Source organism: Telmatherina bonti, assembly GCF_933228915.1.
Source record: "Telmatherina bonti genome assembly, chromosome: 19".
NCBI lineage: Eukaryota > Metazoa > Chordata > Actinopteri > Atheriniformes > Telmatherinidae > Telmatherina > Telmatherina bonti.
In genome coordinates, this window is record NC_136617.1 from 9,777,128 (window position 1) to 9,796,608 (window position 19,481).

A 19,481-nucleotide genomic window follows, 5' to 3' on the forward strand; every position below is an offset into this window, starting at 1 on the left:
GGGGACCCTCTACAGCAGGTCTACAACCTGAGCCTGCAGCAGGGGAGAGTTCCTTCTATGTGGAAAACCTCCTGCATCGTTCCAGTTCCCAAGAAGAGTCGGCCTCGGGAGCTGAACGACTACAGGCCGGTCGCACTTACATCGCACGTCATGAAGACACTGGAGCGACTGGTCCTGCGAATTGTGCACCCTCAGGTGCTGGGAGGACGGGACCCCCTCCAATTTGCCTATCAGGAGAAGGTGGGAGTGGAGGATGCTGTCCTCTACCTTCTACACCGTGCCCTTACATACCTGGATGTTGGAGGGTGCATGGTGAGGATGCTGTTCTTTGACTTTTCCAGCGCGTTTAATACCATCCAGCCCAGCCTTCTCCGGGAGAAGCTGAACATCATGGCTGTGGACCCTCACCTCGTGACCTGGATTTCAGACTATCTGACTAATAGGTCACAGTTTGTCCGAGTGGGGGGGTGTAGGTCCTCAACATTGACCTGCAGTATTGGAGCACCTCAGGGCACGGTGTTGTCGCCCCTCCTCTTCACTCTTTACACCTCTGACTTTCAGTACAACTCAGATACATGCCACATGCAGAAGTTCTCTGATGACACTGCAATTGTGGCATGTATTAGGGAGGGTGAAGAGGGGGAGTACAGGGGCCTGGTGAAGGACTTTGTGGAGTGGTGCCAGCACAACAAGCTCCAGCTTAATACATCAAAGACAAAGGAGCTGGTGCTGGATTTCCGCCGGGCGCCCCCTGCTGTACAGTCCATCAACATCAGTGGATCTGAGGTGGAGGTGGTCTCTAACTACAAATATCTGGGGCTGCAGCTGGATAACAGTCTGAGCTGGGCAGCTAACACAGATGCTGTGTACAAAAAGGCTCAGAGCAGGATGTATTTTTTAAGAAGGCTGGCATCCTTTAGAGTCTGTTCAAAGTTACTGTACATGTTCTACCAATCGATTGTATCTAGTGCTCTTTTTTATGCTGTTGTGTGCTGGGGGGGCAACGCTAAAAAGAGGGACACTCAGAGGCTGGACAGGCTCATAAGGAAAGCAGGCTCTGTGGTTGGACTCGGCCTGGACTCTGTGGAAAAGGTGGTGGAGCAGAGGACGCTCTCTAAGATCAGGGCAATCCTCTCCAATCAGAGCCACCCCCTATATCTTGTCTTCTCTCGGCAGAGGAGCTCTGTTAGCTCCAGGTTTCTCTCATTGGGCTGCTCCACTGATAGACTAAAAAACTCTTTCATCCCTCGTGCCATCAGGCTGTATAATGCAGCCACTTCAGGGAGGAGCAGGAGAGACTGATACTAGTCCTGAACTTTGTTTTTTTCAGTGCCTTAACTTGTAGCACCTTAACCTGTAGCACTTTATCTTTTAATGCTGTTGAATTATTTATTTGTCTGGTTTTTTTAAACTTTAAATTTTCTCTTTTGCTGTTTTATGAATGTGAGCAACGGACAACTGCACAATTTCCTTCGGGATTAATAAAGTATTTATCTATCTATCTATCATCATTGTGACATCCGTTCATTTCCAGTATATAGGTGTATAACTCCACAATAAATGGTCAGAAAATCCTGGAGAAGTCCCCAACAGGTTTTACAGGACATCAAAGATAGATCTGGATAAATCTAGATAAAACCATCCAGAAAAGAAAAAAAAAGGTCTGCTCCATCTGAGTGCTTTTCCAATTTATTCCAGACAAAAAGTATTCAAACAGTCCAGATATGTAAAAATGCATAAAAAATAAGAATAAAAAAAATATGAGTGTTTTAAGTGGGAATCCTGATTTATTTCAAATACAGTCATAGCTGGTAATATATTGCTGATAAAAATGGTGAAATTATTAATCATTCTCTAACACTTGCTAATATTAACATTTTACATATATTGATGATTTCTAAATCACAATTTGTTCAATGAAATCAGTGTGAAAAGTTTTTAGTAACGACTGGATATTAACTTGCATGGCTAAGAATGTAAAAAGCAGCATTTATTGATCTCTGTACTTACTTTAGCTCCACTCTTCCACTCTTCTCTGCCATGGTGAATGTGGTGTGTAGACGCCTCGAGATATTCCATCTCTATATAAATGCACCTGCATGAGTCATAGCCTCTCTCATCAAATTCCCAAAGCAAGAGGTACAAATACCAGTTTGACAGGTAGGAAGTATCCAAGTTCACGGAGACGCTTACCTGAAAAGTGGGCGTGGCTTATAAAATACCTGACTTGGCTGTGGTTCATACTATTTAGAAGGTCTGCCCATTGATGCCTTGTGCCTAACCAGAGTAGCTTCCTGGAATAGATGCTCCCTCGCATTTCAGTAAAGTCAATTTACATATTTTCACACAAGAGACTAAAGAGAATTTTTTTTTTTTTTTTAAACAAGTCACCGAATCAAAAACAATGAACAAAAAGTAGAAAAAAATTCAATAAATAATTGGAAGAATTCTCAAATGGATACAAAAATGTAAGCTTTAACAAAAAAATGAAAACAATTACACACAATTTAAAAGATTAAAACTAAATTAAAACTGCAAAGAGGTGGCATGAACACATGGGAAGGGGCTTGGGGTGGGGGGGGTGGGGGGGGGGGGGGACAGTGACTGTGGTTGTTGGGGAGGCCAGTCCGGGCCAGCGGCAGGCATGTAAACAAACGGAAGAGAATGGTTTCCATAACAACCACATTTACTTTGAAATGTGTAAATCATATACATGTTCCCTTCAACAGCTGGGATGCAATCTTTCCTCGAGAAAGTGGATTTACTGTCGGGAGGATGAGTAGGTGTTAGAAAGAAAACAAACCCAAGATGAGTTGGACAGGAGGAGAAGGGAACTGGCATGTGTGGTTGGGAAGATGAATTATGCCAAATACAGAACAATCCTGGAAGAAAATTGGTTAGAGGCTGCAAAAGACTTGACACGGAGATGGAGGTTCGCTGTCCAGCAGGACAGTGACACTGAACATACAGCCCAAGCTACAGTGGCATGCTTTGTCTTTTCAGTATATGTACTCTTTATTTATTTTTTATCTGATCTATTTGTTTAGAATGAAAGTTTTTATGGGTGCATGAGAACCCGGTGTTCCTTCGGTATGAAAAAAGTTTATCTCTTTATCTATCTATATCAATGCATATTAAAGAGTCAGAGTGGTTCAGTCCAGGTCCAGACCTAAACCCGTTTGAAAATCTGTGGAAAGTCTTGAAAACTGTAGTTCCCAAAATTTATATAATCTGACTCAACTGGAGATACTTTAAAAAGAAGAATGCCCCCCCCCAAAAAATTGCTAATGTAATTGCAGCAAAGGATGAATATTTTTCCAAGCACTGATGCCATATTTTAGTGAAGAAATGAGTTATTGAGAGGGAAGTGTGGGCTTCTCCACCACACCTCTCTGTCTGCTTTTGATTGTGGCTAAGTTATGAGAAATGCAGAGAAAAGGTGATTCAACAAGCGTGGTGCTGGTAAAACTGTTTATTTACCTCTTATCCACCTGTTGTTACCTAGTTCTGAGAAGTTCCAGAGAAAAGGGGCGTGTATTTGGTTACACAGCAGTAAGGCACAAGCAGGAAAATCATGGCGCTCCGGCACCGCTACAGTAGTATCACATTTCCTTCTTATTGAACAATATGGGGAAATATTTGGCTCAGTTTACAGAAAGGGTCAAATCTGGATGAGCAACTTCCCTGAAACTCACCGCTTCTTATATAACCAGACTTTTAATGGCAGTTATCTCTGAATTAGTTATAATGTATCCAACCGATACTGGTTAGAGCAGTCCAGTTAGTGGAAGATTAAAGCAACAGGGACGTACGTCACCGAATGCCTCAATATTTATACTTCACATCTCGCTTTTGAGGTCTGAGGAACAGTCCCAGCGTGTGGTCCCAAAGACGGGACTTTAAACCAGACGGGACATGGCCTTTTCTGTAGTCGGTCCTTGACTCTGAAATGCTCTGCTGTCAGTTCACAGCAGCTCCTCTTCCTGGGCTCTCCACAGAATTATCAACTTATAACATCATTTGCTTAAAATACATGAACATAAAAGCACTTAATAACACACACCAAACACAATGGCATTATATTCACAACTTATATTAATACACATTGTATTCCTTGGCCTTTAAGCCAGTGTAACACTGCTTCTGCTCAGTGTGCTATAGTTAGGGTTTAATTACTATGTAATCATTTTGTTTTATTGTTTTAATTTCTTACTCCTTAAATGACCAATTTGTTTTCATGTGCTATTTATTTCTCTTTTAACTGTTTTATTCTCTTGTTATTTTGGCTGATTGTGTACAGCACTTTGTTCCAACTCTGGGTGTTTTAAAGGGATTTATAAATAAAGTTGAGTTGAGTTGGGTTAAATTCCTCTTTCCACGCTAAGGAATCATATTATTTTATCACTCTTCAAATAAGTGTTAATCAGCTAAGATCTCAGTCGTATTATTTAGGCCGAACACACACAAATAGTTTCAGCTTCCTTTTAAAGCGTTCCATCTTATTGTCTAAAATAAAAAGACCTGGTAATGTGTAACAAAAAAACGACTTGCTGACGTCTGCCTTGTAAAATGACAAAAATAACAATCTTCTATCCAATAATTTTTCTGTTTTGGTCAGAACTACTTTCTTTATTGAATATATCAATGAACATTGCCAACATCCTGCGTTCTACACTTCACCATGACAGACGGTGATTCATCACACCAGCACTGGTCCGATCAGGACTTCCAGCTGCAGCTTTGTGCTGAACTTTCCTGCAGCCTTTCCAGGTTGTGTTTTGTTGTTTTGGACCAAATTACAGAACAATAGTCTAAATATGACAAGACTAGTGATTGTATCACTAATTTAATTAGAAGAAAAGGCATAAATTTCCTGCAGTATTTAGTCATAACCCTACCCCTACCCATTCATCTACCTGTACTCTGTAGGCAACCCGACTATTCCAAGACATTCCACTATCCACAACTCTATTAAATGGTTTTTACTAGTTTCATCATTTTATTTTATTTAGTGATATAGTTGACTTTCATTGTGCAGCACTTTAGAGACGGTCTGCATGAAAAATATGCTTTATAAATAAACTGGATCCTTCACTGATGCCATATTTTAGTGAAGAAATGAGTTATTGAGAGGGAAGTGTGGGCTTCTCCACCACACCTCTCTGTCTGCTTTTGATTGTGGCTAAGTTATGAGAAATGCAGAGAAAAGGTGATTCAACAAGCGTGGTGCTGGTAAAACTGTTTATTTACCTCTTATCCACCTGTTGTTACCTAGTTCTGAGAAGTTCCAGAGAAAAGGGGCGTGTATTTGGTTACACAGCAGTAAGGCACAAGCAGGAAAATCATGGCGCTCCGGCACCGCTACAGTAGTATCACATTTCCTTCTTATTGAACAATATGGGGAAATATTTGGCTCAGTTTACAGAAAGGGTTAAATCTGGATGAGCAACTTCTCTGAAACTCACCGCTTCTTATATAACCAGACTTTTAATGGCAGTTATCGCTAAAAGTTTTGATTTTCCTTGATTATTCTGAATCATTTATCCTCTTTTTCTTCAACAAAGCATTGTCGATAAGCTTAAGTATTTATAAGAAACTATTTGAATGATCAAAGAAGCATATTTCTGTAATCTTCCTATAAATTTACACATTATATCAATCTATTGATTTGCTTCTCAAACTTTTTGGAGAACTATTGTGAACATTTCCTATTAATCTGTTGAGAAAAGTTCTTTTGAAGAATAATCTAAAAAACAGGTGTGCATCAAGACTTTTTAACTTTATTTCAGCTAAATTACAGTTTGATGGCTTGTAATTAAACCAGCTTTTTTTTCCGTCAGTAACTCAGATGGGGAGAAAATTAAATTTCCTGGAGAAGCTGCTATTGTCATCATCTCACTGCACATTTCTCCTGGTTGCGTATCGAAGACATCTGGAACAAGAAACCAAAACTAAATCTGGAATGATTTATGAATCAGATTTTCTGACGTCAGATGACACATTTCAGATAAAAATCTGCCAAATGCACGAGTCACGTCGTCGTTCCAGGGACTCTTTCAGCATCAGCATCGGGTTCTCATGAGCTGCGTTACAGTTCACCACAAAATAAATCTGATATTTCTCAATTTTCAGCTGTTTCCACTGAAAGGCGTTTGACGCATAAACCGTCTCCAGGTGGCGTTTTAGCATTTTCCACTTACAATGGAGGATTTTCCACTGGTTTTCACAGCTCTTCTCCCTCATTTCCCTGTTTAATTCCTTTTAAAACTCAACATTTTGCTGTTGTTTGTTACCTAATATGACGGTATTTTTTTTCCTCAATGATTTGTAAAAAGATTTCAGTCTTCTCCTCCATCCCCCCCCCCCCCCCCCCCCCGATCCAGCGCCATCTTTACATGGAATGAACTTGTCACGTGATTTCCAATACAGGCGGTCCTCAGGGTTTACGAACAAGTTCTGTTCCTACATTAAGGCATGGCCCGAAATTCCTCTTAACTCGGACTTGTGCCCTTAAATACCCCTTAATAATTAAATAACTACTTGTATTGTCTAAATACAAGTATTATGCATTATATTAATGGAAAAATAGTAAAGGCAATTGAAACAGACATTTAAATTAAAATAATATAAATATCCACTGAGGCGTCATTTCAGCCTCCACATCATGCGTTTTACAAGAGCTTATATGGAACCACGTAACCTACTTTTTTTTTTTTTTTTTTTTTTTTTTTATTACATTGAGCGTCGTAAAGTCAAGACAACGCAAACCGAAAACCGCCTGTATTATTTGTATTCCAATTATTGACACGTCTGGGGAAAAAAAAAACCACACACACTTCACGAGAGCGTAAAAACCTTGAAGTGATATTTTAGATTTTTTTGTGTATGTTGATGTTGTTTTTATTGCTATATTCAGGTTTTGCTTATTTCTAGGGATGATGAAAACACAACTAGTTTTAAATTTTAATTTATATAACAAAAAAAACAAACATCGCTTTCATCAGTTTTTCCAAGTATTCATCTTTAATCTGACTGAGCTGAACCTGGTTTACGATCTCTGCAGGGATTTGATGCTGAATAAACCAGGGGAGTACAGCTCCGGTCCTTGAGGGCCACAATCCTGCAGGGTTTCTATGTATCCCTGCTTCAAAACGTGCGACTCAAACTAATCAGTCACTGTGCAGAACTTCATGGCTGTTGGATCCATTTGATGAAAGCCACGTGTTGGAACAGGGATACATCAAAAACCCGCAGGACAACCGGGACCGGCTTTGGACACCCCTGCAGTAAACTAACAAAAAGCTGAATAATTCGAGAATATGCAGAGAAATCGCCGTCACTTCGAGAAAGATGATTTATTGAGGACATTCGGCACAGCTGCAGGAGTTTTCATCACTCTTTATCTCAGGAAAAACAACAGTTAAAGCAGGAATGTTCCACTTCTTTCCAAACAATAATTCAGTGAGTTATTTATATGATTAAAAACAAAACATGATGCCATGCTGAACAATTACAGAAGCTAAATTAACTAGTGGAATGTAACAAAATAGTTTTGTTCAGCATCTTCAAATAGAAAAAGAAAAAAAAGTTCCACTTGAATCCTGGGTATCGTTCTTTCTGCTTCTTCACAGAGCAGTCAGCGACCGTAGCCATGACGACCGGCCTCCTTGCTTAAAGAGTAAGCTGGTATGGCTGGACATCTGGTATAGTTTAAAGACTAATAAAGGGAACAAGCTGTCTGTTTTTAGCTGCAGTCAGACAACAGGTAGGGGACAGCGAAGAGTGGATTTTGGGGCCCAGAATACAAAAAGAGCGAGCTCTCTTCTTCTGAATCACGTCTTTTGTGATCCGTTGCCTTTTCAGCCTCTTTACTGAAAAAAAGCCGACGTTTCCCTTAGAAAAGTAATAGCAACAAAAATCAGGACGTTGTCACGAGCTTCTAAAAACACAAAAACAACTAAAAAAATCATCCATTCTCCATCAACTGGTGGTGGTTTTCCAAAAATACCATTTAATAAAAAACACGAAAAACACCACTTTCCAAAAAAACTATTCCACCTGAGCGCTACCTAAGCGGTCTTTCCCCTCTGAGCGTCTCGGCTGGAAGATGCTGGGTTCAGTTTCTGTCCCTCCTGCAGCATCTCACTCGTACTCTGCGATCAGCACCATCATGCCAACTCCAAACAGCAGAGCTAGGATCTCCATTAGGGACTGGCCGAAACTGCAGCGGCCCGCCAGCAGCTCAGGGAGCACTGTCACCGTGGCAATGTAAACGAACCCACCAGCCGTGAAGGGCAGGATCCAGGCGGTCGCCGCGGCGCCCACGCCTTCAGCCATGAGGGAGCAGGCTGTCCCGGCCAGAGCTCCCACAGCTGTCAGTAGCTGCAGACACATGGCCTGAAGGAGGAGAGGAACAAGGTTAACACACTCTTTTTCAGCACTGCTAAATAATCCATCATTGCATATGGACCATAGACCATATATGAAAGGTGGGCGGAGCCTCCGGCGGTTAAAAGTGAAGCCTATGCGGAAGTTCATAAAACTGCAGTTCCTCCTTCATCCACCAGGGGCTGGCTCCAAAACAGAGCAAATCCCCATAGACTCCCATGTTAAAAAGACCAACTTCACAGCAGAAATAAACATGTTTACAGCCTGGTTCAAAAATCCATCTTAGGTTTAATTGGTCAGGTTTACCTTCATGACAACTGTGGAGGGAGTGAATTTTTTTCTAACTCGCCCGTTTAAAAATAATTTAATCTCGAAGTTCAGCATATTTAGGGGCGTGTCCTTTTGATTGACTGGTACCAATCTCCCGCTTCAAGTAAGAAGAACGTAGAACAACCGCGGTTTTTAACCAATTAGCAAAGTGACTTAACTTTACCCCGCTTACCTCCGTCAGCTGGTTGGCTCCTGTTATCTCCAGGTTAGCTTGGTTAGCTCTTAGCTACAGAATGCTCGGAGTTTGCTTGATGTCAATCATCCACCATGACGCTCACAGCCCCCCTCTCAGCTCCACCTCTTTGCCCATATTTGTATTTTCCGGGCAAGACGACATGCATGCCCCTGCCAAGATGGTGATGGTAGGAACCGCCCACAGAGCTTCAATTCAGCTCTTCAGAAACCTACGGGTGACGTCATGGAGGCTACGTCCATCTTTATATACACAGTCTATGATATGGGCACATAATATTGTGGCTGCTATATGCATCCATTCATTTCCACTTTCTTTGGTGCACGTTAAATTAATTTTCAAAGCCGCATTTTTAAAGATGAAAATGTAAGAAACCCCACTGAGGAGTCAGCTACCTTCCTCTTGGTGCAGCCAGACTGCACAAGGATGGCAAAGTCTCCAATCTCATGCGGGACCTCGTGCAGCAGGATGGTGACGGTGGTAACAGCGCCCACTGCTGGACTGACCAGGAACGACGCCCCGATTGCCAGGCCATCGGTGAAGTTATGCGTGAAGTCGGCTGCCAGATTCAGGTAACCCGACACCTTGATGTCTGCGTAGGTGGATAGAAAAAGTAATGATGTGACGTCTCTGGGATACTTTGGCACCAGTGCTGCAGTTTCATGGTAAAGGATTAGCCATGGGCAAGAAGTCACGAAAGTCTGATATTGGATTTGCACGATGTTGATATCACATGCTCAAATTTAATTAAGCAACATAAAGGTAATATTAAACCACAGCAAGTAGAATAATGTACCTGCAGGACCCAATGCTGGACTGATAAACATTGGTTTAAAGAGACATTACAGAACTTTTGCCTTTTTCCACGTCACACACCCCCTATCGACGACTAATTAAGCATCCATCTTGCATCCTACCTGACCCGTTAGCTCTCTCCAGCCAGCAGAAGACGATCTTGCAATGACTCATTTTGTCTCTTCCTCTCTTAATTTTTTGCGTTTCTTTACTGAATCAGCGACATTGTGTGTTCAAAACAGCTAGTTTCTTATTATAACGCAAAGCAATGTTAAATGTCACATCCTAGTTCAGAAAGTTGTTTCGTGCGTTTTTTTTTTTTTTCTAGCAGCGGGACGCCGCTTGCTAATGACAACTCCAGAAATGTGCTTACTGAATTATGGTGCACTATCAAAACGGTTCAAAAACACATATTTTAAGTGGGTCAAACACAGTTGTTGGTTTTCTCCTTCTTGCAGTTCATCATGTGGCCACCAGGGGATCTCTTACATTTAACCAGGAGAAATCCTCCAAAATGTCTTTTTTTTGCCAAGGATTGTAGATGTCATGATTATTATTGTATTTAAAAGCAATAAAGGCAAAATTTTTCTCACCTCTCCATCGTAAAAAATAATTTTAAAAAAATACTTCTGGTGATTCAGATCACACCCAAAAGCGAATTATTTGTTACTAATCTTATTTCTGAGGGTTCCTGAAAATCTTCAAAAAATTCATTCATAACTTTTTCATGTACATTATTAACAGAGAGACAGACAAACCATTCATCTATAAGTCTCTTCATGGTCTAGTGCCTCCTCCCTTTGAAGAATTAATCAGACGTAAAGACAGTAACCTCAGGACCAGATCTGCCTCCAGAGGGGACTGTGAGGTTCCATTTAGACGGACTGCCAAAGGGCAAAACACCATTGCTGTTAAGGGTTGTATGAACTGGAATAGTCTTCCAACATCCATACGAGAGAGTTGCACACTTAAGGCGTTTTAAAAAAAGTGCTTAAAAGATGGCTTAAAACCAATCAAGTCTGTCAACATACATGAGGTTTAATAGATGCAGTGTATTGTATGTGGATTGATTTTTTTCTTTTCTTTCTTTTGTGTGTGTATTTATTAATTTAATACATGTTTTATATGTCTTGTCTGTAAATGTCTGAGGACTACAGATGGAAAGTAGCTTCTAACTAACTCTGGCATATTTACACACTATTGAATTTGTAAAATGTGTTTATTAATGTGCATTGTCCTAATTAAATAAAATAAATAAATAAAATAAAAAAAATTTCCAAACCACTTAGTCTAATTTAGCGTTATGGGAAGGCGGAGCTGATCCCAGTAATCTCTGGGAGAGACAAGTACACCCTGGACGCCTCACCAGTCCATCACAGACAAACCAATGCACCTTGGCAGAGGTAATAATAAAGATACTCTTCAAATGTTGTAAACCTCAAAGAATTTCTCACCAGCACTCTTTTTCTCCTCTTTCTTTGGTGCCTTTACTTCTTTGTTTTCCTTCTCTTTGTCCTCCTCTCCATCGCTGTCTTTTTCCTTTGGAGAAGCTAAAAAAGAAAAAGTCACACAGAATGTAATTTATATTTTAATTATGAAACCTGATGAGATTGCAAAACACATTTTTATGTGAGAAAAGCTGCAGGATTGCATCTGTTTAGCACTGCAACCTGCAGCTGGACTGATGATCACAGCGCTTGGCTTTAGTTTGTATGATGCAGTGACATCTAGTGGACAACTTGCAGAAGTGCAAAGCAAAAACGGAAGAGCTCATACAAGAAAATGTTGCTTCCTTGTGGGTTATAATAAAAAAATGGCAAAGCGTGAGGAGGGAATATGAAATGTGAAAACATAACCATTAATGTTACATTGTAATCATAGTTTAACAGAAGCGTACCGTGTGAGTGGCTGTGGGAATGTCCATGGCCGTGTCCTCCCTTCAGCAAACGCACAAACTTTTCAACAACGAGGAAGGCGATGATCCCACCGAGGACCCACAGACCCACTGACATCATGTGACCGTGGGCAGCTCCTGTGTAGACACAGGAAAGGAAGCTCTGGTTGGGGTTGATGTACACATGATGTCACAAAGATAATAAACATTCAAAGCTTACCGTGAGAGTGACCATGGTCATGTGAGTCTTCGCTTGCATGCGAGTGTCCGTGTTCTTCATGTCCATGATGGGAGTGGGGTTCTGTGTATGACAGGAGGAGACAAATATTTAAGATGCTAAAAGTAAAAATACTAAAACACACAAAGTAAAATTCATTTTCCAATTGAAAGGCGGCATTATAATTGTTAAAGGCACTTTTTAAACTACTAATCCAAAAGCACATGTTCAGTGTTTGCATAAATGCTTCAAAATACTGCATAAAAATTCAAACTGCTGAACCACCTACCCAGAGCATGTGGTATGAGGTGGAGGAAGGCGTCACCCAGCAGTCCACCGGAGGCGAAGCTGAGCAGCACCTTGAGCAGGTTCTGGTGCTGGTCGCTGTTGGACTGAACTGGGATGAGGAACAAGATGAGGAAAGGAGCCGCACTGATCAGCAGCGTGGCTCCGACAGCCTGCGGACAATGATGGAAGGAAGTTTACAAAAGGGATGTTTTCCTGCAGGGAGAAAATGGCGTCAAACAGGAGGATTATTATCAACGTGGTCAGAAGGCGAAACAGAAGAAGGTGTGTTTGATCTGATGCTATGATCAATCACCAGTTTCTCCCCAATATGAACAATAAAATTAACTTCTAAAGGTGCTTCTGCAGCTGAATGTCTCCTCTTTCCTCTGGTTCCTACTATGATTTTATGACCCACAAACATGGAGCCACTTGTTGGTCCCAAACTTAAATGATATATTTGTACATTTCAGTCTGATTTTACAGTGACTGAAGCAGTGAAGTTCTGGTTTCTATGAAGGCGTCACACTGTGATGCTCCAGGTCATAACTTTCCAAGTAGGGGCCTAAAAACAACAAAGTGAAATAATAATAACCAAAATTATTTGAATTGTCCTCAAACTAAACGTCCTAAAGATTTTTCTAGATAAACCATCCATGAACAGAAACTGGAGAGTTTCAGTAAGACTGTTTCCATGGACACACCTGTGTCCAGAGCTCCACCATGTCCCTCTTCTCTCCACGCGTGTGTCCATGTCCACTGTCCTCCTTGTGTACTCGAACAACATCCTCATGAGCGTGTCCGTGATCGTGCGCGTGTGCGTGTCCGTGATCGTGCGCGTGTCCGTGATGCTCTTCCTCATGTGGAGGAAGGTTGGCCTCAGCGCTCCACTTGCTGGCTCCGTGGAACATCTTCGCTTGGGAGCCGTGTGAGTGGCCGTGGTGATCCTCCTCTCCGTGGGAGTGACCGTGGTGGTGGTGGCCGTGGGAGTGGGCGTGGCCATGGTCGCCATGGGAATGGCTGTGAGCTGTCGCTGAATGAGAGGCTAGCAGCAGTACGGTGGATGTGGCCAGCGTCAGTGCGAGGAGACGTATACAGCCCATGTTATCCCCTAGAATAAAGACCAAACAACAGAAATACATAAAAATGTGACTGATTTTATGGTTTTAACACAACAGCTGCTCTGGTAATATCTCAACTCAATGCTACTTAATGTACTCTTCAACAGGGTTGCTAGCAAAAAGAAATCATCTTCTATTTAATGTGTGCTAAAAAGGACAAAATAATAATAATAATAATAAAACGGATATGAAATGAAAAATTAAATTAAAAATACTTTATTAATCCCCAAAGAGAAAATCAATAAACAGCTAGAAAAAAAAAAAGATATCAGACATTTCTTAAAATAAGCATCACATTAAATGAAACAGGATTATTTAACTCCTAACAAACAGAATGACATCATCAAAATATTATTCAACAGACTAAAGGCGTTTTCTGGAATTTATTGCTTGTTTCATGGAAGAAGCAGCTCATTATCTCAACAAGCCTGGGCACAAATAAAAAGAATGAACACACATGCGTTACAGCGGCCTTGTGAATTTCAGAAGCACTTTGACGGATTTCCTCGGCAAAGAATCCCATAGTTACAGATAATTTGGTCTCAATCTTGCATGTTAGCTGTTATGTGGAAATGTCTTTCCAGCCAGTAAAAGTTAGTCCAATGTTTTCTCCTGTCTCATCGAAAGCTCTGTCCCTTTCTGTCCTGCTTTTCTTCTCTTCCTCCACGAATGTCTTCTTCTGTGTTTTTGCTGAATCCTCTACTGTGTGCGTTCAAAATAGCCTGTATGTTCACATCCGTTTGCAAGAATTTGAGATGGTGCATAAAGAAAAACTCGAGTGAAATGTCTTGCTTCTCAGCTTTGGGATGGAGAGGCAGCTTCAGAAATATGCATAATAGATGTCACTGTGCCATCAAACAAGTCAGGAACACAGTGTATGAAGGTCACATAGTGCTACTTTAAAATGAACACAGCAGAGAAACAGAACAATGTGTTTTATCAAACACAAAAAAAGCACGATATCATCACAATGACATTGAATATTTCACATCAGATGCCCTGTTTTCTAAATAATTAGCACCATCCTTCGAAAAGCACATCCATAATTCACAACTTTCACCATCTACAGTTTGCACTATTTCTGACTCCTGGACAATCCAGTTATACTTAGCAAATGCACAATTTACACATACATAAGCTAACCTGTGTACATGCAGATACAGTTGCACATGTAACTGCTAGAATGTTTACACTGCACAGTAGGGGTGGGAAAATCTAATAAAAAAAAAATTGAAAATCTGGATGTTTTTGCTTCACAATTTAAAAATCGATTTTTTCCAAATAAATAAAAATAATCCAGTATAAAATTAATCATTTTATATGTTTTTATAGATCTTTTTACTTGTCTTCCTGGCCATTATAGAAGCAGAATGATGGTATGGCAACTGCGTTGTTTTTTCCTAATTTAAATCAAGAAAAATGATGAGCAAAAAAAAAAGTTTTATACATTTTATTTTGTTTTTAATCTAAAAAAAAAAAAAAAAAAAAATCTGCAATGTCAAAGAATTGTGAGAATCGCAATTTAAATCGAATTGGCATAAAAAAAAAAATCGGAATGGAATCAGGATAAAAGCGCATTATCATAGCCATGCTGCACACTATACTAATAATTTTGCAGTGTTTGCACATAAAACTATGATTGCACATATCTGCAAAAAGAATATAGACAATATTTTTCATTGCATATATTTTTTTAAAGAATGTTTATTTCTCTTGCATTTTGCATACTTCTCTTTATATTATGTATCTATTTTATACCTTGATTCTTGACATTCTTGGCATCCAGTGAGCAGCAAAGTAAACATTTCATTGCACAGGGAACTGTGCATATGACAATATCTGAACTAAGAAAACTGTGTCTTTCCTGTAAAGAAGAATTACATATGTAAAATGTAACATGCTGACATTCTCTAAGCTTGAATGGTGTTTTAGTTTTAGTCAAATGGAGTTGCCACTTTACAGCATATCGCACCAGATCTTAGTTCAGACAGAACTGACTCTGATTTGCATGTTTCCAGTCAGACAACTTTTAAAAAGCTGTTTATGACTGCTCAGAATTCAGTTTCTGGCTTCATGTAAACACAACAAAGTATGATAGAGGAGTAAACAATACCACTAATAAGTCTTGGCCCTGTTAACTGTCCCATGTAAGACTTGTTCAGCTAGTTTAGTGCTGTGATTGTTTATCTGCTGGCGACAGCTTCACAAGTCAGATGTGGATGTAAAGGAGATAATCTCCTCAATTCTCTTTGGAAAGAGGCTTCTCTAATCTGACCACAAACAATAAAAGCCGATCATCAAACAAGGACTTCTGATGATCCTGATTTCCAGAAAGCCTGCTAGCAAAGCTAGCTGGCAAGCTAATAGTCAAACAGTTAGCATGCTGCTGCATCACTAAATAAATGCTAAATGCGACTGAAAACGGAACAGGAATTCTCACCAGATAGTGCAAGATATTTCCACCTGATGCGCAGCTGGTTAACTCTCTATCCTGAGAGCAAGAGCGCAAATATTTCTGTCTACGTCGATGCTGCTGGTCAGACGTGGCATTCACTCATCTAAGCTCACTGAAATCTCGCGAGGACACGTTCCATTCCTCGTACGCTTCCTTTCTTAGTTGCTAAGACGGAATAACCTTCGCGATTTTTGCAAGTTAATTAAAATTATCCTACATATTTACACATTAAGACAATATTATAAACTTTTCATATCCATTAACCTTGCAGAATCGGACTTATAATGCTATAATGTGACTAAAGATGGATGATGAGGACTCAAAGGAAATATCGCGAGAGGAAACGGAATCATTCCCACACACGCTCAGATCAGCAGCATCCTGCAGGACAGGATACATATCCGCTTGACTGGAGAAAAACAAACAGTTTAAACATTTACATCAGAAAAATAATTTTACTTTCTTGCAATGTCTTAACATAGAGCAACATTTTTGTTTTGTGATGTTGAGTGTACAGTAGGCTAGGCAGGGGCGTCACCAGGACATTTGGGCCCCATGAAAGTCAATGGCATAGACCCCACCACTTGATTGTAACTTTTACATTGTTGTTTTTGCTACAAGCTGATAAAAAGAATATCTTTTCATGGGAATAATAATGATCAAGGGCTGTGTTTAACCCTTGATGGGGCAAGTGATTATTTTTGATCACTTTGTTTCCTTTCATAATCAGCATGAAACTTTTTTTTTTTGTTAATGTAACAGCAGAATGGAAGTCTTGGTTCATACCAGGACAATTTAAGGTTAAAATTTCTAATTTGAAGGTATTTTATTGAGTGCCCTATAAAGGGTTAACTCACAGTGCATACATCTAACTAGGCTGTTTCAATATAAATGGTTTATTAGTTTAAATTACTGCTATATGTTATTACAACCTTTGAAAAAAATATTATTTTTAATGAAGGTTTAATGATTTTGTTATAAAGTCAAGTCTGTACATCTTTTTGGTCCCAATCAAGTCATGGTGCCCTTAGAATCTTCCTAACCCCCCAAATGGCGCCTCTGGGGTTAGGTGAGAAATAAGTAGCGGAAGCATGATTTTAAAATAGTTTTGAATGAATATATTAGCTACATAACATCTCTTGGTAGACATAGTGAAGCCATAACTTATGAGATTAAAAAATCAGAGTATTTTGTAATAAAATCCAGGAGTGATGACCATCCACTAACAATCACTTAGCTGTTGTTCACCTCTCCATCATCTCTGCATGCTCTTTGGAAAATTACAGCTCTGTCACACCACAGCAACATATGAGCAGTGATGTAAGGCAACGCTTTGTGGTTGGAAAAGACTTTAATCTAATTTGCACATCACTGCTGTTGCTGGGGGAAAACATATGATAGCCAAAAAATGGAACATTGTCAGAATTGGTATGAAAGCAAAGTTTCTCCCTTCAAAGATGTCCTTTTCCAGAAACAATTTCTGTTTACGATGGGTTTGGGTTTCTATATGAGGCCAAATGATGTCTTTGTCATAATTTCCTATCAGTGAAAATGAATATATTCACATTTATCCATTTCAGGCAATATCCATGGAGAGGTTAAAGCCAAGATGAGCAAAGCCTGTATTTCACGAAAGAGACAGCTACTTTAAAAAGTCATTAACATCCATTCACACAACCAGCCTTCTGTAAACAGCCATTAAAGGGAGGAACACTTACTGTAATGCTGGATCAATGTGCATCTTCACACTTCACATCATCTTATTCAGTCACTTTACTTTGAAGAGTTAGAAAACAAATCAAGACAAGTGGGACATAAATACTTCCAGTCAGTGGTAGAGCCTCAGTTTGCAAACTTTTACTGATGACAAACATTTCCTTTGGTGCGATGCTTGGGTTTGCCTCATTGGTGTCTAACTGAAAGGGAATCAGAGCTTGTAAAGAGAGTTGTGCAAACTGTTACATCTGATCTAAACTTTCACCATCCAGCAGCTGCAAATACTGACAGATAAGTGTTTCTACTCACTTCTGGAAATACTTCAGCAAATCCACCATTCCCTTTTACTCAGCTGTTAAATGAAAGTGGACGCTACACTTCAGAGTAACGTGGTTTTGGACTGATGAAGCTGAAGAAAGCTGAAAGGACTGGGAATTCCTTCTGAAATCGCTGTAATACAGGTACAGCTCAGAAATTTTGAATATTATGAAAAAGTTAAATATTTTTGTCACTCAATTCAGGATGTGAACCTTATATATTAAGTAGATTTATTACACATAGATATGTTGAATATGGATTCATAATATTCCATTTTTTCTGAGTTGTACCTGTAAGTGATTGTTCCATAAGAATGAAAGCAAATTTCTTTGCTAAATGCTAAATTTTTTTTTTTTTAGCATTTTTCTTCCTCTGCTGAGATGCCTTGTGCCAGAGATGGAAGGGAAGGCAGAGTGCTGTTATTTCTTCCTGCAGTTCTAGTCGCCTCTGCAGAGACTTTTTAATCAGCTGCAGAGCATCCTGCAGACCAGAACACACACCTGTTGATCTGTAGCAGGAAACCAGCAGCTGTTGGTTCAGACTGTTTCTCTGCAACATGATGATGATGATGATGATGATGATGATGATGATGCTGGGGCTTCTTTACCACTGACAAGGTCTGAGAGAAGTCCTCTGGGATCAGGATCCCATTAATGTGAAGGTGGAGACTCCATTGGTGTGAAATGGGACAGTTTCTGCTTTGTGTCTACCAAATATCATCTTCTTGGTTTTTACAGATGATGGTCGACTCGTCCTGCAACATTTGCAATAAAAACCCTGTTTAAAAGCCAGAAGCCATGACTCTCTGGTGCAGCGACTGCCACGTGTAACCCCTGACTGACGTCAAGTAAATTATGATTATACAAATGTAAAGGCCAATAAACAGGTTCGGCAGGAGTACAATGGACACTAAGGTGGGTGCAGAATGAAATGGCTGGAGGCAGGAAATCAGCAGAAATAATGATTGTTATTAGTAAGAAAATAGAAAAATAAAGTGAACAATAGTTTTTACAACTACAGTAGCCGGCAGAAAAAAACATAACCCAGTCCTCTCAACTTTGGTCTGTTTTTAGTCATTAGTCAAGTGATATAGTCCTTCTCTGTAACACGGTGATGATGGTGATGATGATGATGATGGTGGGGCTTCCTTACCACTGACGAGGTCTGACAGAGGTCCTCTGGAATCTGGATCCCATTAATGTGAAGGTGGAGACTCCATTGGTGTGAAATGGGACAGTTTCTGCTTTGTGTCTACCAAATATCATCTTCTTGGTTTTTACAGATGATGGTCGACTCGTCCTGCAACATTTGCAATAAAAACAGTTCAAAAGCCAGAAGCCATGACTCTCTGGTGCAGCGACTGCCATGCCTTCAAAGGAATGCCATCTTCCAGAGATCCCCAACTTCAGTGGACAGTGACCAAGCCCCAATAGTGAAAGCCCCAATAGTGAAACCAAGTTTCAGTTTTTTCACTGAGTTTCAGAGATTCAAACCAAAGCAGCGAGAGATTGTTGCCAAAAATCACATGATCGAAACCTCGCAGCCGTGTGGACGAAACTCTGAAAATGTGGAGGTGAATTGACTTTGGAAACTTTGCAAAAACAAAAACCAGTGTTGCATCCAGAAGTCACATACAAAATGATATTTGCAGAAGATTTCAAAACTCAAATTTTAAGGCTTCAATTAAATTCAGTTCAATTCAACTTTATTTGTATAGCGCCACTTCACAACAATGTTGTCACAGGGTACTTTACATACACAAATCAACA

At 40.0% G+C, this 19,481-nt stretch overlaps 1 protein-coding gene across 1 annotated transcript; it reads right to left on the bottom strand.

Moving 5' to 3' along the window:
* Positions 1–7,149: 7,149 nt before the first annotated feature.
* Positions 7,150–15,791, bottom strand: slc39a7 (solute carrier family 39 member 7). The gene is made up of 8 exons (XM_079258444.1): positions 15,664–15,791; positions 12,807–13,213; positions 12,107–12,275; positions 11,821–11,901; positions 11,604–11,738; positions 11,161–11,256; positions 9,307–9,503; positions 7,150–8,397 (listed from the first exon to the last, which is right to left on the bottom strand). Exons 2-8 carry the CDS (start codon positions 13,203–13,205, stop codon positions 8,143–8,145), a joined length of 1,332 nt encoding a protein of 443 aa, XP_079114570.1. The 5' UTR covers positions 13,206–13,213; positions 15,664–15,791; the 3' UTR covers positions 7,150–8,142.
* Positions 15,792–19,481: the final 3,690 nt, after the last annotated feature.